Source organism: Canis lupus, chromosome 16 (assembly GCF_011100685.1).
Source record: "Canis lupus familiaris isolate Mischka breed German Shepherd chromosome 16, alternate assembly UU_Cfam_GSD_1.0, whole genome shotgun sequence".
In the NCBI taxonomy this organism is placed as follows: Eukaryota; Metazoa; Chordata; class Mammalia; order Carnivora; family Canidae; genus Canis; species Canis lupus.
In genome coordinates this window covers 17,257,941-17,284,896 of record NC_049237.1, presented here as the reverse complement: position 1 = coordinate 17,284,896, position 26,956 = coordinate 17,257,941, and the positions used below count along the sequence as shown (strand labels likewise).

The 26,956-nt window shown below is 46.5% G+C and overlaps 1 protein-coding gene across 7 annotated transcripts in view; it reads right to left on the bottom strand.

Annotated features, from left to right (window-relative positions):
• ACTR3B (actin related protein 3B) overlaps positions 1 to 26,956 on the bottom strand; it is an 84,868-nt gene that overhangs the window by 7,196 nt on the left and 50,716 nt on the right. For all 7 annotated transcript variants that reach the window (XM_038559785.1, XM_038559786.1, XM_038559791.1 and 4 more), the window contains 2 exons: positions 25,679 to 25,852; positions 23,817 to 23,909 (listed from right to left, as the gene is read on the bottom strand). In XM_038559785.1, coding sequence (XP_038415713.1) covers positions 23,817 to 23,909; positions 25,679 to 25,852 — 267 coding nt within the window. The remainder of the gene's footprint in view (positions 1 to 23,816; positions 23,910 to 25,678; positions 25,853 to 26,956) is intronic.

Below are 26,956 nucleotides of genomic sequence, written 5' to 3'. Positions count from 1 at the left end.
CAGGAAGATTCGGGAGAAGCCAGAAAATTCAGAAAATAATGTTATAAGCACAGAAAGTACTCAGCAAATGATAGGAATGTGGAATAGGACACATAGCAAAGGAGCAGAACTAAAAAGACTGAATTAGGGGTGGTCTGAACTCAGGTTGTACTGAGATTTACTTACATAGAACGCTCTGTGTCAATGTATATTTAAAGTTCACCGTACGACCAGAGATGAAGAAAAGCAAGTCCCTAAACTAAGTCAGTTAAGACACTCAAAGGGACAAGTGGTAAGACAAAACACCAATAGGTCCCCCTTGTGGACAGGATGACTCTCACTGACCATGGGAAGTGGGCAGGATGGCTCTCGCTGACCATAAGTGGACAGGATATCTCTTGGTTTTTTTGTTTTTTAAGATTTTAGTTATTTATTCATGAGAGACACAGAGAGAGAGAGGCAGAGACACAGGCAGAGGGAGAAGCAGGCTCCATGCAGAGACCCCGATGTGGGACTCGATCCCAAGGACCCCAGGATCATGACCTGAGACAAAGGCAGACACTCAACACTGAGCCACCCACGTGTCCCCCCAGGGTGGCTCTTGTTGATCAATGGACAAGATAGCTCTCATTGACTATAGTAAATGGACAGGATGACCCTCACTGACCATGGTAAGTGGACAGGGTGGATCCCACTGACTATAGTAAATGGACAACATGGCTCTCATTGACCATGGTAAATGGACAGGATGGCTCTCAGTGACCAGAGTAAACAGACAAGATGGTTTTCATTGACCAGGACAGGTGGACAATATAGTTCTCATCGACCATTGTAAGTGGACAAGCTGGCTTTCACTGACCACAGTAATGACTGAGGATGGCTCTCATTCACCAGGTCAACTAAGTATCACTTTATGAGACCTTACTGGCTATTGTGATTTCACTCTAAATCTTTCCCCATTTCTGCCCTAGAATAGGTCATCTGTATCTAGCAGATTATAAGGCTTCTTCTGTTGATTTTGTTGTGGCAGAAAATAGATTAAATACAAAATACAGTACTTGGTAAAACACAGCTAGGTTGACATTAAGTCTCAGGAGTGATGCCTGAACTTAACAATGATTCTATCTTCTTGACTAAGGTATACACAGGAATCTGTGCACAGGGCTCTTAATAATTTTAAATCATCACATCAATCAAACTTCATCTAGAATGACCATTTATTTTTCAAGTAAATTTCTACTTACATTTCAAACAAGATAAGCACAGTAAACTAGCTTTAAAAAAAATCACTGTTAATGGTTATTTTAATATATTTGATCCTACTTTTTTGGAAAAGACAAACAAGTTGATATAATGGATTTTTTTTTTTTTTGCTTTTTATTTGAAAAGAAAAAACTTCATTTGGAAATAAATAATTTCAAGGTAGCAAAAGTGGTACACACTCTTTATTCAGATTTACCTGCTACTAATAACACTTTACCACATCTGCTCCATCATTTGTACTCTCTTTTTCTACACACACACACACACACCACACACACTCTTTTTTAATCGTTTGAGAGTAAGTTATATGCATTATGGTCCTTTATTCCTGAATACTTCGGTGTGTATCTATTAAAAATAGGGACATTCTCAGGGAGACTGGGTGGCTCAGTTGGTTAAGTGTCTGCCTTTGGCTCAGGTCACAATCCTAGGGTCCTGGGATGGAGTCTCGTATCACGCTACCGGCTCAGCAAGGAATCTGCTTCTCCCTTTCCCTCTGCCCCTCACCTCTGCTTGTGCTTTTTTCTCTCTTTCTCTCAAATAAGTAAATAAAATCTTTAAAAATAAAAATAAAAATATGAGGCCAGCATCACCTTAATTCCAAAACCAACAAAGACCCCACCAAAAAGGAGAATTACAGACCAATATCCCTGATGAACATGGATGCAAAAATTCTCAACAAGATACTAGCCAATAGGATCCAACAGTACATTAAGAAAATTATTCACCATGACCAAGTAGGATTAATCCCCGGGACACAAGGCTGGTTCAACACTCGTAAAACAATCAGTGTGATTCATCATAACAGCAAGAGAAAAACCAAGAACCATATGATCCTCTCATTAGATGCAGAGAATGCATTTGACAAAATACAGCATCCATTCCTGATCAAACTCTTCAGAGTGTAGGGATAGAGGGAACATTCCTCAACATCTTAAAAGCCATCTACGAAAAACCCACAGCAAACATCATTCTCAATGGGGAAGCACTGGGAGCCTTTCCCCTAAGATCAGGAACAAGAAAGGGATGTCCACTCTCACCACTGCTATTCAACATAGTACTGGAAGTCCTAGCCTCAGCAATCAGACAACAAAAAGACATTAAAGGCATTCAAATTGGCAAAGAAGAAGTCAAACTCTCCCTCTTCGCCGATGACATGATACTCTACATAGAAAACCCAAAAGTCTCCACCCCAAGATTGCTAGAACTCATACAGCAATTCGGTAGCGTGGCAGGATACAAAATCAATGCCCAGAAGTCAGTGGCATTTCTATACACTAACAATGAGGCTGAAGAAAGAGAAATTAAGGAGTCAATCCCATTTACAATTGCACCCAAAAGCATAAGATACCTAGGAATAAACCTAACCAAAGAGGTAAAGGATCTATACCCTAAAAACTATAGAACACTTCTGAAAGAAATTGAGGAAGATGCAAAGAGATGGAAAAATATTCCATGCTCATGGGTTGGCAGAATTAATATTGTGAAAATGTCAATGTTACCCAGGGCAATTTACACGTTTAATGCAATCCCTATCAAAATACCATGGACTTTCTTCAGAGAGTTAGAACACATTATTTTAAGATTTGTGTGGAATCAGAAAAGACCCCGAATAGCCAGGGGAATTTTAAAAAAGAAAACCATAGCTGGGGGCATCACAATGCCAGATTTCAGGTTGTACTACAAAGCTGTGGTCATCAAGACAGTGTGGTACTGGCACAAAAACAGACACATAGATCAATGGAACAGAATACAGAACCCAGAAGTGGACCCTCAACTTTATGGTCAACTAATATTCGATAAAGGAGGAAAGACTATCCACTGGAAGAAAGACAGTCTCTTCAATAAATGGTGCTGGGAAAATTGGACATCCACATGCAGAAGAACGAAACTAGACCACTCTCTTTCACCATACACAAAGATAAACTCAAAATGGATGAAAGATCTAAATGTGAGACAAAAGTCCATCAAAATCCTAGAAGAGAACACAGGCAACACCCTTTTTGAACTCAGCCACAGTAACTTCTTGCAAGATACATCCACGAAGGCAAAAGAAACAAAAGCAAAAATGAACTATTGGGACTTCATCAAGATAAGAAGCTTTTGCACAGCAAAGGATACAGTCAACAAAACTCAAAGACAACCTACAGAATGGGAGAAGATATTTGCAAATGACGTATCAGATAAAGGGCTAGTTTCCAAGATCTATAAAGAACTTAATAAACTCAACAGCAAAGAAACAAACAATCCAATCATGAAATGGGCAAAAGACATGAACAGAAATCTCACAGAGGAAGACATAGACACGGCCAACATGCATATGAGAAAATGCTCTGCATCACTTGCCATCAGGGAAATACAAATCAAAACCACAATGAGATACCACCTCACACCAGTGAGAATGGGGAAAATTAACAAGGCAGGAAACCACAAATGTTGGAGAGGATGCGGAGAAAAGGGAACCCTCTTACATTGTTGGTGGGAATGTGAACTGGTGCAGCCACTCTGGAAAACTGTGTGGAGGTTCCTCAAAGAGTTAAAAATAGACCTGCCCTACGACCCAGCAATTGCACTGTTGGGGATTTACCCCAAAGATACAGATGCAATGAAACACCGGGACACCTGCACCCCGATGCTTCTAGCAGCAATGTCCACAATAGCCAAACTGTGGAAGGAGCCTCAGTGTCCATCGAAAGATGATGGATAAAGAAGATGTGGTCTATGTATACAATGGAATGTTACTCAGCCATTAGAAATGACAAATACCCACCATTTGCTTCAACGTGGATGGACCTGGAGGGTATTATGCTGAGTGAAGTAAGTCAATCGGAGAAGGACAAACAGTGTATGTTCTCATTCATTTGGGGAATATAAATAATAGTGAAAGGGAATATAAGGGAAGGGAGAAGAAATGTGTGGGAAATATCAGAAAGGGAGACAGAACATAAAGACTCCTAACTCTGGGAAACGAACTAGGGGTGGTGGAAGGGGAGGAAGGCAGGGGGTGGGGGTGAGTGGGTGACGGGCACTGAGGGGGACACTTGACGGGATGAGCACTGCGTGTTATTCTGTATGTTGGCAAATTGAACACCAATAAAAAATAAATTTATAAAAAAAAAATAAAAAATAAAGTAAAATAAAATAAAAATAGAGGGACACCTGGGTGGCGCAGCGATTGAACATCTACCTTCAGCTCAGGGTGTGATCCCGGGTCCAGGGATCGAGTCCCACATCGAGCTCCCTGTGAGAAATTTGCTTCTGCCTCTGCCTATGTCTCTGCCTCTATGTGTCTCTCATGAACAAATAAATAAAATCTTAAAAATAAAAACTAAATAAAATAAAAATAGAGACATTCTTACGTTACCACAGCACAACTATTAACTTTGTAAACTTAAATGAACACAAAACTTGTGTCCAATCTATTATCCTTATTCCGGTTTTGTCACTTGACCTAATTAATAGTCTTTATAGCATTTTTATTTCTCCAGTCCAGGATCCGGTCTAGGGTTATTGCAATTATTTGTCATATCTCTGTAATGCAATTATTTGCCATATCTCTGTAACAGATTTTTTTTTTGTAACAGATTTTTTAATTAAGAAATAATTCACCAGAGTATGAACATGGATGTTCATTATGATACTTTAGAAACACTGCAAGATCTTGAGTTGCCTTCAGAGAAAGAATATGTAAGATCTATTTTTCCACTCATGCAATAAAAGTGGTACTGTATACATGCAGCCAAATGATTTTAGACAAAGTTGCCAAAGTACTTCAATAGAGAAGGAACCCTCTTTTTCAACAAATGAGGCTAGAATAACTGATACCCATGGGAGGATGTGAACACTCATTCAACAGGTACTTCATGTACACAATGTAATTCAGAATGGATTAGACTTGAATGAAAAAGCTAGAACTATAGAATCTCTAGAAGAAAGGGTTTTCTAATCTTGATATAGATTAAATGTTAAATGTTAAATATTTTCTACTTTGATGTAGGCAAAAAATTTCCTTGATGGCACATTAAAAAAGCATTAACCATAAAAGATAAAAATAAAGTCTGATAAATCAGACTTCATAAAATGAAAATTTTCTGTTCTTCAAAAGATATCACCACAAAACTGGGGTCCTGACTCGCTCAGTTAGTGGAGTAAGCGATTCCTGATCTCAGGCCATGAGTTCAAGCCCCACGTTGAGGGTAGAGATTACAAGTAAATAAATAAATACACAAACAAATGAACAAAAGATATCACTAAGAAAATGAAGAGACAAGCCAGAGACTAGGAAAAAAATATTTGCAATACACGTATCTGGCAAAGGACTTCTATCCAGAATAAAACAATAACTATCGCGCAGCCCGAGTGGCTCAGTGGTTTAGTGCCATCTTCAGCCCAGGGCGCAATCCTGGAGTCCCGGGATTGAGTCCCACGTCGGGCTCCCTGCATGGAGCCTGCTTCTCCCTCGGCCTGTGCCTCTGCCTCTCTCTCTGTGTCTCTCATGATTAAGTAAATAAAATCTTTTTAAAAATAACTCTTATAACTCAATAAAACAAATAATAAAATAGGCAAAAAGGTTAAACATTTCCTAAAAGAAGGTATACAAATGACCAATAAGGACATGAAAAGACAGTCAACAGACTCTGGAATCAGGATCATACTAATCAAATCCACTACACACCAAGTTCAGGTTAAGATAGGAACAAACAAAACTCTTACACGTTGTCAGTGGAAGCGTAAAGTGCACAGCCACTTGGGGGAAAATCTGCTGGTCTTTACAAAGTTAGACATACACTTACCGTATGACAAAGCAATTGCAGTCCTGGGTATTTGCCCAAGGAAAACAAAACATATATCCACACAGACTTGAACCCAAATGTTCAGAGCAGATTTTTTTGTGGTAGCCAAAAACTGGAAACAAGCCAAATAACATACCAGTGGGGAAGATACATTGTGAGGTATCATACAGCAGGTGCTAAGTGGTATGTTTATGGCCCAAAGCACTGAGTACCAGAAACTGAGGACACCTGTATGATTCTACTGGCATGCAACCCCAGAAAGTCAAATCTGACCTGCAGTGACAAGGAGCAGGTCAGGGCTCTGCAGCACTAGGCTGAGGGTGGGGACGGGGACCTCGTCCAGGTGAATCCAAAGTTGAATTTTTACAAACAGGGCAATGTAATAGAAAGTGATGGAGGAAGGATTGTGGTGAATGGAGGACTCACCCAAGGGGTGAGGCTCCCTGGTCTCCGGCTCCTCCCTGCATTACTATCTGCTATGTGAGGAACGAAGCACATGGTCCAATCCAAGTGTACTAAACACTGACTCCCATGTGCTGCTGTGCACAATGGAAAAACAGGCCTTGGGATCCCTGGGTGGCGCAGTGGTTTAGCGCCTGCCTTTGGCCCAGGGCGTGATCCTGGAGACCCGGGATCGAATCCCACGTCGGGCTCCCGGTGCATGGAGCCTGCTTCTCCCTCTGCCTGTGTCTCTGCCTCTCTCTCTCTCTCTCACTGTGTGCCTATCATAAATAAATAAAAATTAAAAAAAAAAAAAAGAAAAAGAGAAAAAGAAAAAGAAAAAGAAAAAGAAAAAAAGAAAAAGAAAAACAGGCCTTGTGGCTCAGGCCCACCCAGGAGCAAGCTCCAGGCCTCACCCCAGTTCCAAGCCTTGCTCTGAGCTGAGAAATTCTAACAGGACCCAGTAACCTCAATGGACTTATGGTGAACCAACCCTTGATCCCAGCCCACTCTCCCATAATCGTGGACCCAGCTCGGGTTCCTCCACTCAGCGACTGCTGCTAAATTCTCTCCTTGCCATCATGCTGCACTTCTATCTAAAATGCAGGCTTTCCCTTGGACTTAAGTTCTATTTTGCATAAGAACTCAAGCCTCCAAGCCAGAGAGGTCCCCATGTGGGCACAGACTAGGGTGACCAGTCCCATGGAAGGCTGATAAGAACAGAGCTGCCTGGCAGGAGCATCCCACTGATAAAGGCTTCACTGCCCCTGGGCGGCCAGGGCGCAACACCCACCCACAGCACCCTTCTTGCTGACCCTGAGACAACTGCTTCCCTGGCCCTGCGGCCTGGCAGCGGTTCTCAGGGCACAGGAAGCCCACCACACAGAATGGAGGGGGACAGAGTCTAAAGGAAGATATGCTTACTGTTGATACTGCATACAGCAGAAAGCTAGGCTATGAAATCCTTTTGCCTGAAAGGAATATGTGGCAAGAGCAAGGAAACGACTAGAGAACTGCATTCTACAAAATGAGCAAACACGGATCTGAGTGATGCTGTGTTCCCAACAGGCATTCCAAGCTCTTCCCAGCCTGAACCCCAACCCCTGTCCCACTCCACAAGCGCCAAGAATGACACTCCTGTCTATATGGGGCTCACCCTCTCCTCCACTGGTTCTGAGACCAAAGGGCTCACCTCTCCAGACTTCAATTTCCTCATCTGCAAAATAACATGACCATGTAGCCCACAGGGTTTTTAAGAAAACTGCAGGAGGGATCCCTGGGTGGCGCAGCGGTTTGGCGCCTGCCTTTGGCCCAGGGCGCGATCCTGGAGACCCGGGATCGAATCCCATGTCGGGCTCCCGGTGCATGGAGCCTGCTTCTCCTTCTGCCTATGTCTCTGCCTCTCTCTCTCTCTCTCTCTCTGTGACTATCATAAATAAATAAAAATTAAAAAAAAAAAAACTGCAGGAGGTGATGTGTGAGCAGCACCTGGCACGGGGCTGGTCCAGAGCAGGGGCACTCATGCCTCCCAACACTGGTGGGACTGTCACCCACCCTGGGCCACACTCAGGACTGAGCAGTACACATCTGTCCAGCCCCCGAGATCCATCTACACTCTCTGCACTCCATCACTCAAAACAGGGCACAGCAGGCAGTCGGTCCTGAACAAAACATTTGTGGGTGAGTGGAGGGGCCCAAGGGTGAGGGGTGTTTGCTTTACTGAACTCTGGAATAAAGTGAGAAAGGGAAGAGAATGGACTCCAGCAAGTAATTCAGGAGCCACAGATAAGAATAACTGATGGTCTCTACTGCGTTGTTGAACCTCAGTAATCTCATGCTCCTCCCCAAGGCACAGGATGAGATTGCCCCCAGGGGGCATTAAGGACTGTCCAGAGACATCTGTGATAGGGCGGAAGCTGCGATGCTCCTGGCACCCAGCAGGTACACACCAGGCAGGCTGTGGACCCTCTCAGCGTAACACAGGGCAGACCACAGGAGAGGATCTGGCCCAAATGTCCAGAGCACCAAGGCTAGGAAACTCTGCTCCGGTGCTAAGCAACAAAACCAAAGAGACCTGCATAGCAGCAAACCCAGGGGGCATCAGGGAAGGGGTGCCCACTCTGCAGCTAATCCCAGCTGAACAACCATCCCCAAAACAGCAGCTGCTGCAAAGAGAGAGCCAAGGAAACTAGGAAAATCCCTGGGAATTTGAAAAATAGAAAAGTCCATTAGCTGGAGCCCTGCATGGACACTGAAGACCCATCCACCTGGCCCGGGTGCAGGGGCATCTGGAACATTGCCGGTGGTCATTCAACAGAACACGGCAACGGTGCTGACGGCCTGGTGCTGGCGAAAGCACTTCCACATCCCAACTCGCACACCTTCCCAACAGCGGCACAAGGTGGGGACCGGCCTGACAGACCTGCTGGTGAGGACACCAAGGCCCGGAGAGGTCAAGCAGTTGCCAAGGTCACCTAACTGAACAAACCCTGAGGCCCAGACCCCAGTGCTCGCGGCGTCCCTCCAATGACAGGGCACGTGGACCTGCTGCACCAGAGGGACCAGGAGCTGAGGCCCGCCTGCCACTGCACTGGGTCTGGCCGCCTACACCACCGCCCACCCCATTCAACCAAACTGCCCTCAGGGCTCCTCACCACCTTCCTTCTCAAGTCCCACAGGACCCTCAACCTCTCTGCAAGAGCAGCTCCACAGAACCGGTCCAAAACCGGATGCCCCCGGCACACGCTATGAAGCCGGGCAGCAAGCCTCCTGCACAGCGCCCCCACCCCCACCCGCGCACAGCACAGCATAGCATAATGGGGCGGGCGCAGCCACAAAAATTACAACTGTAGAGGGGAAAGCAAGTCCGGCCTGGGGCAGCCAAAGCCAACTGACCTACCACCTTCTAAGAGCAAAACGCTCACCGTGGATACACAGCCACCACAGCCGAAGCAGCAGGGATTAGAGGACACAGTAACTCAGGTCCGTCCGGAGGAAAGAGGACGGATGAATTCTCACAATCATCGACCAGCTGGACATTACAAACAGGAAATCAAAAATTGATTTTTTTCCTCTACTAACCAAGAAAAAGCTTTCTCATCTCAACATTCAACTATAAAAATGTACCTTTGCCCCCACCCCAACCAAACTTTGAGTGGAAGAGTTCTTTTCTACAAAGACAAGAAGGCAGACCTCACCTCGCCAGCCAGCCTTTAGGCCAGCCAGCTGTCACCTGTCATCGTGCTGCTCCTGTGCATGATGACGCCAGAAACAAATCACATAAGGAGCCCAAGGAGCCCATCCTGAGCCCCTCGGCCACACTGGCCCCGGGCCACTCCGCAGTGTGAACCGCGTCGTTCTCACCAATGGACCACCCACTCCGCCAAGAAATGGCACGGCTAAGAGTTGGCCCTTCGCGCTTGACACATATCCCGGGGGTTCCTAAGAATGGGACAGACAGGACAGACGGAAGCCTTTCCCAGGAGAAGCAGGCAGCCACAAGGAGGCAGCGCCCTCTGCCTGGATACCCCCAGCACTTCCCACCTGCCACCTGCGGCCTGCGAGCAAACAAGCTGATTTCCTAAGTAGTGCCTCAGGAGCAGTAAAAGATTACCTGAACTTGCTATTTTCAACCCAAGTGAGTGTTCAGAGAGCTATCCCGACATTTCAGTTTTGCTTTTAGGCAGCACCTGTTCAGTTTACTGCCTGTTTCACTTTCAGAGCGAGGCGGGGGGGTAGAGGCAGCAGGAACAGAGAGGAATCGGTGGAAGGACCAATAAACGCATCCTCGCCATCTCACTGCAGAGGCCACAGTGACAGTACTCACAGAGATGGTTCTGTGCTCAGAGTACGAGCAACGCCGCATGGTGTTCCCGATCCATTCCCACACGGAGGAGTAAGTAAACATCCTCCATTCTGTCCACAGGTTACCACAAATAATGAAATTTTCATATTCTCAAATCAACCCCCTTACTTACAGAAAAAAAAAACAGACCCATGAAGGAGACAGAGAGCTCACAGCAAGCACCCAGCACAGAGAAAGCACTTAACATGCCCAACTTATCTAACATCACTTGCAAAGTTACAGGTAAAAAACAGTGTCTATCACTACTTTCACTGTCTGCAAAGCACAGGTCAACATGACCCCTTAAGGTAAGATGTTGAACTCAACGTTTATTTTAACAGCTTAACACATCTTTACTGGGCCTGGTTTTCGAAACATGTTTTTCACCAAGATTCTAGATTTGGTCTTAATTAAGCCCAAACTCCATAGGAGCACATATAAAGCCCCCCCCCTTTTTTTTAAGATTTACTTGAAAGAGAGCACCTGAGCAGATGGGGAGGCGGCAGAGGGAGAGGGAGAAGCCAGCTCCCCATTGAGCAGGAGCCCGACACGGGGCTCGATGCCAGGACATTGGGACCATGACCCTGAGCCCCCCAGGCGCCCCTACAAAGGCCGTCCTGACCTCGCTGGAGTCTAGAGCCCAGCTGTCTCATGGCCATGCCCACCTGGCCTCCGTGGCTGTGCAGCACCTGTCCCAGAAAGCCAGTGCTCATCACCTCTTCAGGACTCACAATACCTCCCTCCCACCTTCTGCCCAAGCAGCAAAGGTGGCCGTCTCTGAGCTCACAAAGCTCTCCGTACTCCATGCATTTGTCCAGCAATACCTACTGAGAGCCTACTGTGCACCAGAAACTGTTGGTCAGGGCTGAAGCTAACAGGTCAAAACGGGGAAGACACCAGAGATAAGGGCTGTGCAGGGCAAGGGAGGGTGAAATAGGTGTAGGAGCAGGGCAGACATGCTACTTTCAACATGGTCAGAAGCCTCGTTAGAAGATGACATTTGAACAAGGAGTGGAAGGTATTGAGGAAGTCAGGTAGATACCTGGAAGAATTTCCCAGACAAAAGGAGCAGCAGGTACAAAGGCCCTGTGGTGGAAGCATGTTTGGTGTGTTTGTGAAACAGCAAGAAGGGAACAGAGGAGTCCAGACAGAGTGAAGTGAGGCAGACAAGAAGAGCATGACGTGGGCTTCTAAATTAACAGACCAGGTCACAGGGAGCTGTGTAGCCCTTACAGGACCAGCCTGGGCTCTGAGAGAGCCAAGAAGGCTCTGGAAGGTCTTTGTCACAGGGCCTGATCTGACTGAGATGTTAACAGTACCTGTCTGGCCCTGCACTGAGGCTGAGTCAGAAGGGAGCCCAGTAAAGGACGCTAATCTAGCTGGCCAGAGATGACAGTGGCTGGCACCGGGGTAGCAGCACACTTGGCAGTGAGAGATGCTTAGTTTGCACATGGCCTGAGAACATAACAGAACCTGATGAGGGGTAATGTGCAGTATGAGAGATAAAAGGAGTCAAGAAGACAATTTCCAAAGTTTCTGGCCTAAAACCTCACTGGAAGGGTGGAGCTACCACTAACCACAGGTGGAAGGGGTTTGAGGGGAAGATGGAGAACTCAGCTCAGGGTCTGCCAGACGCCCGTGGGGGTGGAAGAGACAGCTGGTAGACAAGCTTGCAGTCTAGGCTGCGGGCCCCGAGTCTGGAGTCATCAGAGGACGAACAGTACAGCACAACAAGGGAGTGGACAGAGCCACAAAGAGAAGGGCCCAGGAGCCCCGTGTGGGGAGCAGCAGGGCAGGAAGGTGTGCGGGGGGTGGGGGGTGCTCCCAGGTGCCCTTGCTAACACATGGAGGTCACAGTGCCCATGCAGGAGCAGCGCAGGGAGAGCCATGAGGGTGAAGTCACGTCTGGAATATGCCGAGGAGAGAAATGTGAGGACAAGTGCACAGAAAAGCTTCCCAGGGCTTCTGCTGCAGAAGCGTGGGGGGGGGGGGGGGGGGGCGGGCAGGTGCAGAGGGGGCGGGCAGGTGCAGAGGGCTAAGACAGCTTCAAGAAGTTATGGCCTATTCCAAGCTGACTGGAAGGAGCCCCAGGGCAAGGGGCGACCACAGGAGTGACGTTCAGGGGGAAGCATCCTCAAGTTTCTAGAGGGGTGGGGCCACAGGTGAGAATGGGAGGGGCTGCTAAGGCAGAAGGTGTGGATCTTCGGGGGCCATAGACCCCTCCCCACAATAATGCTCTTAAATGCATAAAACAAAATATGTAGGATCACCAAGGAAAACAATTATGCTGAAAAACAATTATCAAAAATCAAAAATATCAAGAGAACTTTCTAACGCGTGACTGTGATTTATGCGCTTCTCACTGAGCAACAAGAGCTAGCAGCAGGTTTCCTGAAGACGTGATGTGCTCAAAACAACAGGTGACAGTATTAGCCACCACAGCTGGAATGTGGCATGACACCACAGGCACGACATCTAGCTAGTGATGATGATTCCTTCTGCTTCTCACGCTGCACATCTACTTCTGAAAATCCTGTTGGTTCTAACCCCAAAACAGGACTCAAATCTGACCATTCCACAAGACCTCCATGACTATGTCTTCTGGGCAGTGGGGGTAACCTACCAGCTTGTTTGCGCCTTCAGTCCTGAGCCTACATTCTACTTCCAACATGGCAGCCACGACTGTTGTGTCAGAACATGTCGTATCAGGTCACTGCCATACTTAAACCCCTCCAGGGCCTTCTCAGCTCTCTTGGGGCTTAAGACAAAGCCCTTCCAACAGTTTACAAGACCCATGGGCACTATGCAGATTGTGCACTGCATAATTCCAGGACTGCCATTCACTTAGACCAAGGGTTGGCAACTCCACTCATGAACCCAAACTGGGCCAGTGACTATTCTAGTACAGCTTAGGAGCTCAGAATGGCTTTTGCATTTCTAAAGGGGGGGAGCACAAGAATAATACTTCATGACACATGGAAATTGCAAGTCCATGTCACCCACTACTTGGAGACTAACTTGGCCATGCCCCAAGCCCGCCACCCCCATCCTCTGCTGCTCCAGCTTCCTGAGCACTTCCGTATTTTACACACGTACTGATTTGTGTTGAATGCCCCCACAAGAGTGTAACCATCACAATGGCAGGGATTTTTTTTTCCCTGTTTTGGTCACAGCTGACCCCACAGGACCCAGAACAATGACCAGCACACAGCGGGTTCCCCACAAGTACTGCTCAATGAGTATGTGAACTGAGGGACCATGTAGGGCCCATGCAGCCACCAGGCATCCCCCTGCCGAGGGGTGATCACTCAGAGCCTCCCCTTGCCTCAGCCACCCCTTCTCCCACTGGTGAAAGGCTCTCCTGCCCTGGACTCAATCACTCGGCTTCAGCTGAGGAGAAATCTCTCCCCCTTGTATTTTCTTACTGCATAGTCTTTACTAAGGCCAAGAAGAAAAACTCAAAATGCACTAATCTGCTGAAAGTCCTATCAAGTCTGACTGCTGATTTACTAAGTCACAGAATCCCTCCCTTCCCTCGTAACTCAGTCAATTCAAATAGAAAAATGCATATTTCATACAACTACTTTACTGGAATAAAACAGAACTGCAGCATTTCCTCTGAACTAAACCCACATCAATAACCTGTCATATCCAATTCCCGGTCTGCCCCACTATGAACAGTAATCAACATTCATGCACTCAGCAGAGGGCAGTTACCATGCTACAGCAGGAACTGCCCCATCCAAGCCTCATAACAACATTAAGTACATATCAGTTTATTATTTATTTACCCTTACAGATTAAAGTAGTCAAATAACTGGCCCAAAGCCACACAGCTAGTAAGTTGCACATCTGACTCCAAAGCCCATAGAATAACAGAATATGATAAAATAATAATATTTACTTAGTATTAACTGTAGTATGTACTGTGCTTTATCATCTGTCAGGATTATCTCAGCGCATCCTCATGGTAATTCCATGAGACAGTCACATTAATTATGCCCATCCTACAGCAGAGGAAGCAGAGGCTGGGAGAGCCAGAATAATCGCTGCCCTGTCATGATGCTCCCAAGTGGCTCAAGCAAAATGGTAACACGGCAGTTTGGCTCTGGAGCCTACACTCTTTCTTTTTTTTTTTTAGTATTTTCTTTCTTTATTTGAGAGAAAGATAGAAAGAGCACAAGCTTAGGGAAGGGGCAGAGGGAGAGGGAGAAGCAAGCTTCCTGCTGAGCAGGGAGCTGGATCTGAGGACCCCAGGATCATGACCTGAGCCAAAGGCAGCTGCTTAACAGACTGAGCCACCCAGGCGTCCCTGGAGCCTACACTCTTAAGCATACTTTTCCAGAAATGTCATACAAAAGCCAACATTCGATGTGATTCATTCTAAAGGCAGTTTAATTTAGAAAACAGACCAGGTGATTCTCCATTGCAGAGAAAGCAACAGTCAATTTCCTGGGTGCCAGCAGTCAGGACACTCTAGACAGTCACCTTCCCAATCAGTACCCGACAGTATACCTCCTGCAAGCCCACTGGGATTTTGACTAGAAATCCACCAGTGATCAAAGACCCGCTGACCCAGACAAGCACCTATTGGGCTCCTGTCCACAAATTCTCCCATCAGAACCAGCCAGCTCAGAAAGCATCACTAATAACATGCCGCTGTAAATGTCACATTACATCCTGGAAAGAAAGAGATCTTGACCCAAGCTACAAAATATCAAAACCCTAAAACCCTTAATGTAAGAAAAGAGTTGGATACAGAAACTGACACAGGACAGAGCCTTAGATCCCACTAAAATAATGTTTTTGAAGAATGCTGAGTACTTAAGAAAATGTTCACAACATAGTGCTAAGTTAATATACAGGATACAAAATATACATGTAGCATGATATATCTACCTATTATTCATGTTTCACAAACATGAATAAGGAAGGTAGTCAAAGTAATGATAAGCAATGAGAAGTGATTCTGCTTTCTTTATGGAAGATTTCAGTATTTCTCAAATTTTCTAAATGCATTTTAAGTTGGAAATAATAATCTTTGCTCATCTAAAGAGTCTAAGCTTTCTAGACTAAAGTTGTATCTTACCGTGCAGTCCTCTGACTTGCTAGATGACTCAAATCCTCACACTTCACATGACTGTACCATCTGTTTATTCAGGTCGCTGTGGTGGCTGGATTTTTCAGTAGCCCTCAGCAATCATAATAATACCTTACTTGGCTGCACAAGTGTTTGTTTCATGTCAAATAAAAGTCTCAATTATAAAACACCTCCACATGAGGCACCTGGGTGGCTCAGTCAGTTAAGCATCTGCCTTCAGCTTGAGTTGTGGTCCTGGGGTCCAAGGATGGAGCCTTGCATCATGTTCCCCACTTGGCAGGGAATCTGCTTCTCCCTCTGCCCCTCACCCTGCTTGTTCTCTCTCACTCTCTCTCCCAAATGAATAAATAAAATCCTTAAAAAAATAAAATAACACACCTCCAGAAACAGAAGGGTCCTTCCTCTCTGCTGGTAAAGACCATGGCAGCAGATGCCATTATAAACACTACACATGGGCAGCCCCTGTGGCGTAGTGGTTTGGCGCCGCCTGCAGCCCAGGGCCTGATCCTGGAGACCTGGGATCCAGTCCCGCGTCAGGCTCCCTGCATGGAGCCTGCTTCTCCCTCTGCCTGTGTTTCTGCACCTCTCTCTGTCTCTCTCATGAATGAATAAATAAAATCTTTTTTAAAAAATAAAAAATAAATAAACACTACACATAACCTGCTTGCCACCTGAAGCCTAAGTCAGAAAGACTTGAAATCAAGTATGTATTACCAGGAAATTCATTTAACACCTAATATGGCATTAAAAATGACAAAAACTCACATTCCTGTAATGCTAAGCAGATTCTAGGCTGGAGACTCTTCTTATTTTCACCCAGTTTGACAGACAGACACTGCCACCTACCCACCATGCTGTGTAAGTCTAACCCGCTCGCTGCACTGCAGTGCACAGCAGAATGCTGGCAGAGGAGTGTTCACAGCTGCTCACTGCAGGTGAGGCAGAAGCACCGTCAGGAGCCCCTGGTAACCAACCTGCACTGTATTCTTGAAAGAATGTCCCTCCTTAGGGACAAGAGCTTCTCGACTCTCAGGCGGAACCTGCAATTCCAGCAAAGTCTGAACGAGCCTATTTCCAAACCGTGGGCCACAGGATGCCATCCAGTGTCCTACAGAAAATCCAAGTGAATTTCCAGGGTTGGCTGTGAACAGCCGCCTGACCCGGGGGATGAAACAACTCCAAACAAGGTCTCCCAAGAATGTCTGCACACCTTCTCTCTCCCTTGTGACCCCTTTCCTGCCTGTGACTGCTGTAATCTGACTCCTGCCCAACTCCTTCCAGGCTGCTCGCCTCTCCACCCTCATCTTGCCACACGTGGCTAGTGGCAACTATATTAAACCACACAGACATAGACCGTGTCCACCATCGCAGAAAAGTGCATCAAGAGTGTGTGGGTTCAGATGCCACTCACCAGGAGCTCTCCCTCACCCTCTGTCGGAGTGAGTGAGCATCCCCTTCCGCGCCCTCACAGCTCATCTGGCCTTTTCCAGGTGCTCAGTGCACATCTACTCAGATGTCAGAACAGTGGACACATCACTGATTCCTTCACCACTCGGGTAAAATGAGCTTCCGAAAGTCCTCAGCTTGGCAAGTCAATATCCAGTGGTGGGTTTCACTGCTCCTCCCCAGACACATGAGAACTGTGCAGCTCTGGCCACATCAGCAGGATGTACCACAGAGAGATACGGGGTACACAGGCATAATGCCAGGGCTGAACCAACAGAGCTCTGGAACCTTCTCTGCCCACTTCCTTTCCCCAAACAGAGAAGCTTCCCTCATATCCGTTCACATGTCAGACTTGAATCAGGATCTCATCTATTTTGAGAGGCCTATTTTGAAAAGGGATGGAAAAAATAATACCTTAAAATATATTTTTTTCTCTCTTAAATACTAAAGATATTTGAACTTCTTCAACATTAAGAATGAAAATAATAGGGCAGCCCAGGTGGCTCAGTGGTTTAGCGCAGCCTTCAGCCCAGGGTGTGATCCTGGAGACCCAGGATCCAGTCCTGCGTCGCGTGGAGCCTGCTTCTCCCTCTGCCTGTGTCTCTGCCTCTCTCTCTCTCTCTCTCTCTCTCTTTCTCATGAATAAATAAAATCTTAAAAAAAAAAGAATGAAAATAATAAATATAATTCACTTACTTTGCAACATGCTTCTCTGATTTAAAAGACATTACCATAATTAAAATACATATACCCAATTCAAGGTATTTGTTACAGAAAAATTGTTCCTTGATCTATATCAAGATATATTCACATCTGCTTGACAAACATACTGAATAAGACTTTTTAACAACTCCCAACCCACTGCTAAAGCACATTTACCAGTATTTTATCGCTGGCCTTGCCTTGTTTCTGACTAGATCTGTTTCTGACTACCATCAGTGCCTCCTTAGAATCCACCCAAAACAGGTTTCTGAAACACCTGCCCTGCTTTCCCTCCCACTGCTACCTGTGAAGTTCTGTCTCCTGACTCACCCCCACCACCCCCCAGGCTGAGCCCTCAGACACTGCTCAACTGCCACCTCTGCAGCCTTTCAGGATTCCCTCTAATTAAATGCAATCGGTCCCTTCTCTCAATTACCATAATTTGCATGACTCATTTTAATGACATTTAGCTTGTAGTGGTTCCATTAGAATCATTTCAGTATTATTTGTAGCTTTTTTATAAGCTCTTGAAGACAAGAACCACCTCTCAGACACACTCACATCTTCTAATTTAGCAACAGTAGGGTCTTGTATTGAGTGGTGCACTCAGCTGACAAACAGAGCAGAAATAGAAGACATCCAGTTACACTACAAAGAACTCAAGCTTGGCTTTGCCCTCAAGTAAAGCATAAAAGTCACTAAACGCTGACGAATCCAGGAGTGAACAAGTCACTAACAGTGGTTCTCAATTCAGCTGTACATTAGAATCATCTGGGAAGATTTTAAATTCCCAATGCCCAGGCCCAGCCTAGTTCTATCAGAATCTCCAGGGTGGGACCCGGGCAAGTGGATATGTTAGCACTCCAGGTGCTGGCCACAGGCAGCCAGGGATGAGCACTTCTGGTTTCCAGAAGCACCCGCTCCTTGTAATGACTTGGCCTTTTGGGGAAACCACAGGCCCAAGCAAGCCTGGGCCCTCACGGGAGACCCCACCGCCAGGCCCCCACCTCCATAATATAGCAGCTGAATACAGAATGGGGGGCGTGTGAACACCTATCCTTTTACTCTACAGGCCAGGACGAAAAAAAATTAGATTATGATTACTTTTGTCAAAAAATTATGGGGCTTCTGACTGGCTCAGTCAGTGGAACATGCAACTCTTGATCTGGGGGTTTTGAGTTCAAGCCCCACGTTGGGTGTAGAGATTACTTAAGAATAAAAATATTTTAAAAGGCAAATAAAGGTAAAAATGAAAATCTGTTTTGTTTCTATAGACTCTAAATTTTTACAGCCACCTCTTATTCTGACTCATCCACCACCTCTTTCTTGTCTACGGGCCTGCATGAGGTGCCGATGCAAGGACCAGGAATGTCTCAGGTGTCTCCACAGAGCCTAAAGAAGGCCTCCCCCACTCCCTTCCTCCAAGAAACCCCCTGTGGTCACCAAGACTGCATCTGGTAAACAACAGAAGTCTTGGCCCGGCTGGACTGGACAGCAGCACCAGGACCAAGCTGGCCAAAGGGAAGGCCACTTCCCCTAAAGCCGAGGGCTGGCTCAGTACTCCTTTCTGCTAGGTCTCTAGGGCCCTACTGCCACTGTGTTGGCCACCACAGAGGCCCGAGTGAGGCTGTGGGAACGGTGGGGACGGCGCACAGTGGCTGTGAGGTCAGGAGCCCACACCTACACCTGGGGGGTACCCACCTAGGCAGCTTGTCCCTCAGGGCTCAGCACATGGGATACTTCCTCTTTCCAGTCATGAGCTTCTGTAGGTGAGGACCAGGTCTCCCCAACACCGCTGGAGCTCGTGGCAGGTGCTGAAGCCACTAACAAGGAGGCCCAGCAGGTGGGAAGCAGCAGCGGTGATGGGAAGAGAGTGGCAGAGCAGGAAGACTGAGCTGGAAGGACGCCGCCTCATGGCACTTGAGCAAGGCCACTGCCTGTTCTGCTCCAGTGTCTACAGTGCATCTTCCAACTAACAGTATCTTAGATCTAGTTGTTCAAACCCACAAATGCACACATCTGTGCGTTTCACGAACACAGAAGCTTAGCTGAAAGGCTCCGTGACAAAGCCAAGTCCACACTTAGCAGGAGGGGAGGGAGGAAAGCGGGACCAAAAGAACAGAAGGAGTCAAAACCATGAAGCCCCAGGAGAACCCCTTCATGACACCATGCAGGGGCAGCTCAGGAAACTGAGTCCACTCTGTCCTTTGCAGGTGGGAGACCCGAGTGCCTGGAAGCGAAAGGAGCCTGCTAGGAACTGTTTACGACATCCTTCCTCAGGGTGGCCCACCGAGGCCACACCTGACATCCAGCCTGTGAGACCTCGTCGGGAAGGCGTCCTGATGCTGGGCTTTCAAAAGCAATTCTCTCTCCAACAGGCTGACCATTTCCATCAAGTTCCTGGGAACAGCACCTCCGGCCAGCCGCACATCATCCCAGCAGCCTTAGCAGAGCTGAGTAAACGCAGCAGAATGGATGGTCTGGAAGCTGGAAACCTCTACCATCTGGCCTTTTGCAGGAAAATCACCCTGAGGAGAATGTGCTGTGACAGCCACTACCTGGCAGGTATCTGGAGGCTTCTCTATTAAACTTCGACGCACCCAGCAAGCCCCGTGTTCTGGAAACAAGTCTCTTCTGTGGTGGCCAGGTAGAGCTGGGGTGCCCAGCAGACATTCAGTCACCCCTCCCCACCGCCCAAGCCCAGGGATGCCATGGAGAACAGCCGAAGTGGCCTGCCAGCACTGCGCAGGTGCCCAGTAAGGCGATGCTCTAGGTGGTGCCGCCCCACACGATGTGTCCCTTGAGCAAACACAGAAACCTTCACTGCTGAGCATAGGGATCTCAGGGGCAGGGTTCCCTGTGATGCATTCTAATCTACTCTGGTATCTCATGAAAGCAGCAAAGGGGTGCGGTGCCCTCTGTGTCCCCCTCTCCCCACGGGGCACAGAGCCTGGCCACATGACAAAGGAGAAAAGCACGGTCAGTGCCTCCTGCCCCCAATCAACCCTACTTGAATTCTAGGCCACCTGCAAGGCTGCGATAACCCTGCAGAGGCCACCACAGAAAAACTTGGGTGGCTGAGGGTGCACAAGTCTGACTCAGCACCAACACAATAACTGCAGCCCCTCCCAAGCCACGGGGAGATGGCAGTCCTAAGGGTGGTCAGGGACAGGGCTTCTGTCTTTGGAGACTCATTCCCCTCCCACATTTGACATAATTTTCAGTGTCACGTGGTGAAACACAGATGAGTTTTCAAAGATGTGGGATGCAGCCTGGTCTCAAAATCCAGCTGCACCACTAAGTGGCTACATGACTCTCCTGCACTTAACTCCTCTCAAAGCTCAATCTTCTGATCTGTAAACAAGATCATCGTCCTCAACACGTATGTGAGGAATAAAAGACCAAGTCCCTGCACGTGACAGGCCTCTGGGACACAGCAGGGCTGCCAGGCACAGCGGCCACCTCACAGGAGGAGAAACCACAGCTACCTCACAACAAGGCTGTGAGGAACATGTTTCATCCAGTTCTCAGCTCGTATCACTATTTACCAAATGCAAATGATGTAATTTCTTCAAGAGAAATCTGTTCACAGATGGAGATGCTCAAGGTTGTTTCTGAACAAGGTAAGGGGCACCCAGATACCAATTAGGCACAAAACAAATCTGAAATTTCCAATCATTTAAAAAATTACACTTAGCAGCTCAAGCACTTTCTCCAACTTCCTGAGCACAGCACTGATAGAAATCTGAAACTTTAAATATATGTTGGTATGGGGTCCCTGGGGGGCTCGGTCAGTTAAGCAACCGGCTCTTGGTTTTGGCTCAGGACATGATCTTAGGGTCATGAGATCCAACCCCACAGCCAGCTCCACGCTCAGCATGGTATCTGCTGGAGATTCTCTCTCTGTATGCCCTTCCCTCAACTCATTCGCTCTCTGTAAATAAATACATAAACAAAATCTTAAAAAATAATAATAAATTGAGAAATATTAATAGGGTTAATGTCCTTGCATTAGTGTCACTGCCGGTCCTGACTGTCCCCCAACCACACTGCACAGCGGCCTCTGCATCCCATTGCCCGACCCTCGACACAGGCTCTATGCTCACCACCTCCAGCCCCCAGCCCAGCCATGGGCACAGCCACCAGCACCAAGGGAAGGTCTCCCCACACTTCTCACCCACCTTCACCCCACACCCCCTGGGCGGATGACCATGAAGTGAAGTGACTAGCTGGTATTTCCTCACTTTCACTCCATGAGAGTCACCAGGTCTCACCAGCCTAGGGCTGCTGGTGATACAGCCCAACCTTTCTGTCAGGTGATGACAGGGAGGTCAACTTAGCAATTTAGGAGACAAAATGTAAGCAGGGACTACACATGTGTAGCTTCTGTGGCAGCTATGGGGAAGTCACCTGGAAATGTCTAAAAAGCAAACAGAATTGGAAGCTAGATCCCCTGAGTGGTGAGGAGACAAAGTATCCGGATCTGAACAGCCTCTGCAGAAGACTTTCTCACTCCCAACCCCCAAAACTCCTTTTCCCTCCTCCACTTTATAAGTCATACTCTCTCCCACTTGTAATCCTTCTCTCTGATGACTCTGTTATTAGCACACTGTTGTTAGCAACTTAAAGATTCTGCACCTGGAAACGGCGTCCCAGTGTAATTACTGGTCACAGGAAGCAGCAGGCGCCCCACAAGGAAAGAGACGAGAGGCCGGCCGACTCCTCCAGGTGACCCCAGGGAAAAGGAAAGATGGTCGCGTCTTTTCTAAGCAGCAGAGACTGTCCCACTGCCCAACCTTACAGTCCCAGTCACTGGGGATACCGCACCTGTCCTATGACAGGAGATGGCAAGTGGAGCCAAAGAAAGCCTGAGCACCATCTGCTCCACTTGGCCCACCTCTGGGGCCCGGTCCACACAGTCTCCGAGGCCATCTCTTCTTCAAGAAGCCTAGAAATCCACTGCTCATGAACTAAACTGTCCTGAGAAATGTAACCCCATGAGGAGCAATCCACAGCAACTGGCAGAAGCTGCGCACACTTGCACATGGTGCACACGTGCTCCTCGCCTTCGGGGAGGAGATGGCACAGCCGGCAGCATCTAGTGGGAGTTAAGGAGGGGGATCAGCCTGGGTGATGCTCACAGTAAAAACGGGAAGCCTTAATCCCCTGGTCTGCCTTCAGTTCCCCTTCCTTGCACTTTTCACTGGAGGAGAAAGATGTTAAGAATATGCAACAAATAAAAAAAGAATTATACTTTGTTTTCACCTATAAAAAGTTCTCTACATAGTGAATTTTTTCCAATCATAAAAATACAGCTTGTCTAGCTATAAAATTTCTAATAATTTTAAAATACAAAAGGTAGAAAGTAAAAGCTATCCATTCCTCACCCCCAAAGATCCTGCACAATCATTCAAATCATTTTCTTATGAGCACACACAAACTCTATACCACATGGTAATACCACGTGTAAATTTTGTAACGTGCTTTCTCACTGAACAATACACACTGTAGACATCACTCCATTTGAAGTTAGCCTGATTTACCTCACTCTCCTCAAAAACCACTGTAAACATGAAACAAGAATCACTGAGCCGGATTCTCTGTCCTGTCACATGCCACGCCTGGAGCATGGGTAAGGTAGGCCGGAGCCGGGGCCCCTGGCGGACAGTGGGACACTCTCAGGCAGAAGTCAGTTCACGACAAAAGCCAACAGACCTCCACGTTCTGCTCTCAATATGTGGCTCAGCAATATTTCCTTTTATCCTATAATTACATGGGCTTTTTCTCATTTCAAGTTCCAAAATTCCTTGTAATCAAAGAATTCTGGAACAAATATTACATGAGCATTTTCTCTTTGACTGTTTCATCTCAGGCTCTAACTTCTTCTGGCAACACCACACTTGGCACCAAACCTAAATATGCAAGAAACAGGACCAGTGGATTTCACAGAAAGCATGAGAGGGAAGTATCACTCTTATCTTTCAATTAACACACATGGTCAAGTGTCCAAGGGAAAATACAGCTTGCCAGGTAAGAGTAGAAAATACTAGAATATTTAAATATTTCCAGTTAACTGAGTCATACATCCAAATATTTAGGTCATCCTCACTCTAAGAAAAATATCTTACCTTCACACTGGCCTTTAACAAAGCCTATCAAACAAGAGTGCAATAGGAATGTCTGCATAAATGTCTGATAGTCTTTAATGCTAAAGTGAATCAAAGCACCTTACCCAGGCAGCTTATACCTTATAGAGCGGACGCCGCACATCGATGGGGCAGTTCTGTATTACTTCATCAACGACATCTGAGATGGACTCCATAAAATCTGGGTTGGCAAACTAAATTTTATATAAATACAAAAGAAACATTATACATTTCTCTCAATAGGACAAAAGAAAAATTCTTTGAAAAAGTAACTTTAACAGACACAGAATCTACCATACCCCTAAAAACTTCACACTGGAATGTATAATATGTCAAATGAATTAAATGTGACTGTGTCTAAGGATGAAGACATCCCCTCGAGAGAGGAGATGGGTGGGTTTAGTGAAGGGAAATCATCAAACTGAACAAAGAGACCAGTCCTGCATTAGGAATACATGGTGTATCATGCTGATAAGAGACTATAAAAGCCTGTGCATGGTGTGCATATATAAGGAGAAACACCATGAGTACATAATGAGAATAATGCTTATGAATATACACATTATGAAAAAAAAATTAGGATAGCCCGGGTGGCTCAGTGGTTTAGGGCCGCCTTCAGCCCAGGGTGTGATCCTGGAGACCCGGGATCGAGTCCCGCATTGGGCTCCCTGTATGGAGCCTGCTTCTCCCTCTGCCTGTGTCTCTGCCTCTCTCTCTCTCTCTGTTTCTCACGAATGAATAAATGAATGAATGAATGAATGAATGAATAAATAAATAAATAAATAAATAAATAAATAAATAAATAAATAAAATCTTTAAAAAAAAATTAGCCAAGATATAACAACAACAAAAACAAAAACCACAGTCAACGAAAGATCAGTGTGGTGGGCTAGGAGATCAGAGGAGGGGTGTCATATCTGATGATGGTGGCTTTTTTTTTTAAAAAAAAGCAGGCTCCACACCCAGCTCACGACCTGACCTCAGAACTTATGACCCTGAGATCAAGACCTAAGCTGAGATCAAGAGTTAGACACAACCAACTGAGCCACCCAGGTGCCCCCGACCTGATGACAAAAGCTTTAAAATGAGGCAATGGACATGGTCATAATCAAGCTACTGAGTGAACAGCCTTATACTTAATTCTATAAGCTGAATATGCTAAAGTATAAACAATTCAATTACATTTTAAGCACATGTTAAAAATCAAGAAAAGCTTTAAAGTACTTTAGTCTCAAGGAAGGAAGGTAACATTTAGTTACTCTCTGGCTGTTCACCAGACACCGTCAGTTTTATGTCTGTTTTAAGTCAGTATCACCAAAGGCACGGGTGAACGAGCATGTTATTAGATTACAGTAACTCAGACATTTGTGCCACTTCCACCAGAATACAAATAAAACTTAAAATGTTGCCTCATTACTGCTCCTGCAAAAGTAATCATTCTTCGTGACTAATAGTCAAAATGATGACATCTGTAATTCTTGGAAATAATGTAACTAGTGGAAAGGCTGGTCCTCCTCCGACAGAAGCTCTAACTGCCCTGCAGGACAAACTGTCCTGGGTTAGAAACTGGCATTAGAAAGGATGGTCACAAAAGAGGGAAAGATTCTATGTGACCCCACTTTTTAAGAATGACGCAACTTTCATTTGGTCCCTGAGACCAACTAATTTTCATATTCATGTGAGACTGATTGTAATTCCATTACAATCCCATTACTCTTCCCAACCACCCATGGTATGTATGATGGATCACTATTTAACTATCAGGTGTGTCTGTGCAGATGCAAACTGTAACAGCCAGACAGACAAACCACACGAGGGCGCCATGTTGCTCGCACAGCACCCACGCGCACGCCAGTCTTCCTCAGGACAGGCCTGCACCCAGCGCTGATGTCAACGCACATGAGGTGGCAGTATTGCTCTACGCATGCCTTACTTTGGCAAACTCAAAAGGCAAACCTCTTACCTCTGGGTGAAAGAAAATTTCAGGCCCCAGGAATCTTTCATAGCCAACATCTATAATGAATTTCTTCTGGTTGATCGCATTGATACCCGTGTATTGCTTGATCCACTTCCGGGGATCCACATCATACTTGGCAAATTCCTTGACTATGTCAGGGCAAATATAACAGTATTTCTCCTGCAGCCAGGAACACAAAGACGTCACCAAGGATTAATGAGGCAGAGTGCCTTCCCTCCAACAAATACCCAGTGACCCGAAGCATTAAACACAGCAGAACTCCAGTGTGGACACGTTATCAGGCCTCCCACTCTGTTGTCTTTCACAGCAGACAGGACTGGGCTTTGATTCTGAACATGCAAGTCTGTTTTCTTTGCAACTCAGCTAGAAATCTCAGCCTTCCTCTATTAGATTTTGTTGCCATTTCATCTGAAACAATGTCTAAACATGTCTACCAAGTGTCCTGTCTCCTGTCATCTTTCCTTACTCCTCTGGGGTCCCCCATGGTGCTGACCCAGGCACTCACTGCTGTCCTCCTCTGGACCAGCAGACCCTCACTGAGTGCAGTAGACTAATCCTGATGCCCACCACCATCAATGATGCGGCTGTTAACCTGCCATGCAGTCTGACATGGCACAGCCATGGGCTCTGTGACAAGTATTTACTGGGTGCCTAGGCACACGGGAGGTTCAAAGGGACAAGCATACACACAAATTCCTGACCCCAGGAGCACACACTCTGAGAGCTGAACAATAAGCAACAGCCATAATAAATAAGTAAATGACACAGTATAAGGTGATAGATGCCACTGAAAAAATAGTAAAGTCAGATGTAGCCAGGAGGACTGGGGGTCCTATATGCTGCTGCTGCAAGAGAGAGAGAGAACCTGTGGATAATCTTCATCCTGGCATTAGCGGCCAACCTGAAACGTACACAACATTCCCTCAGCATCTGGTAATGCTCAATTGGGAATCTCCGGGTGTGCCATTTGTCCTCACAGCTAACCTCAGCAAACCAACAGGTGGCACTTGGGTACCAGCTTCTGAAAGTAAGCTTCTTGTGGGCAGAGCCACGTGGGCTGTTCAACACCTGGCACGGTGTCAGGCACACAGCTGGTGCTCATTACACATTTTGGAAGTTCCTCAGGTGTTTTCCTGAGCAGGTGTTTTCCTGATATTAAGTTCAAAGTGTTTTAGAATCCCCGAAACATATTCTAATACCATCCTTAATATACTCTAGCAGAATTAGACGACCAGAAGGCAAGGTGTGTTACCACGTTGGGTT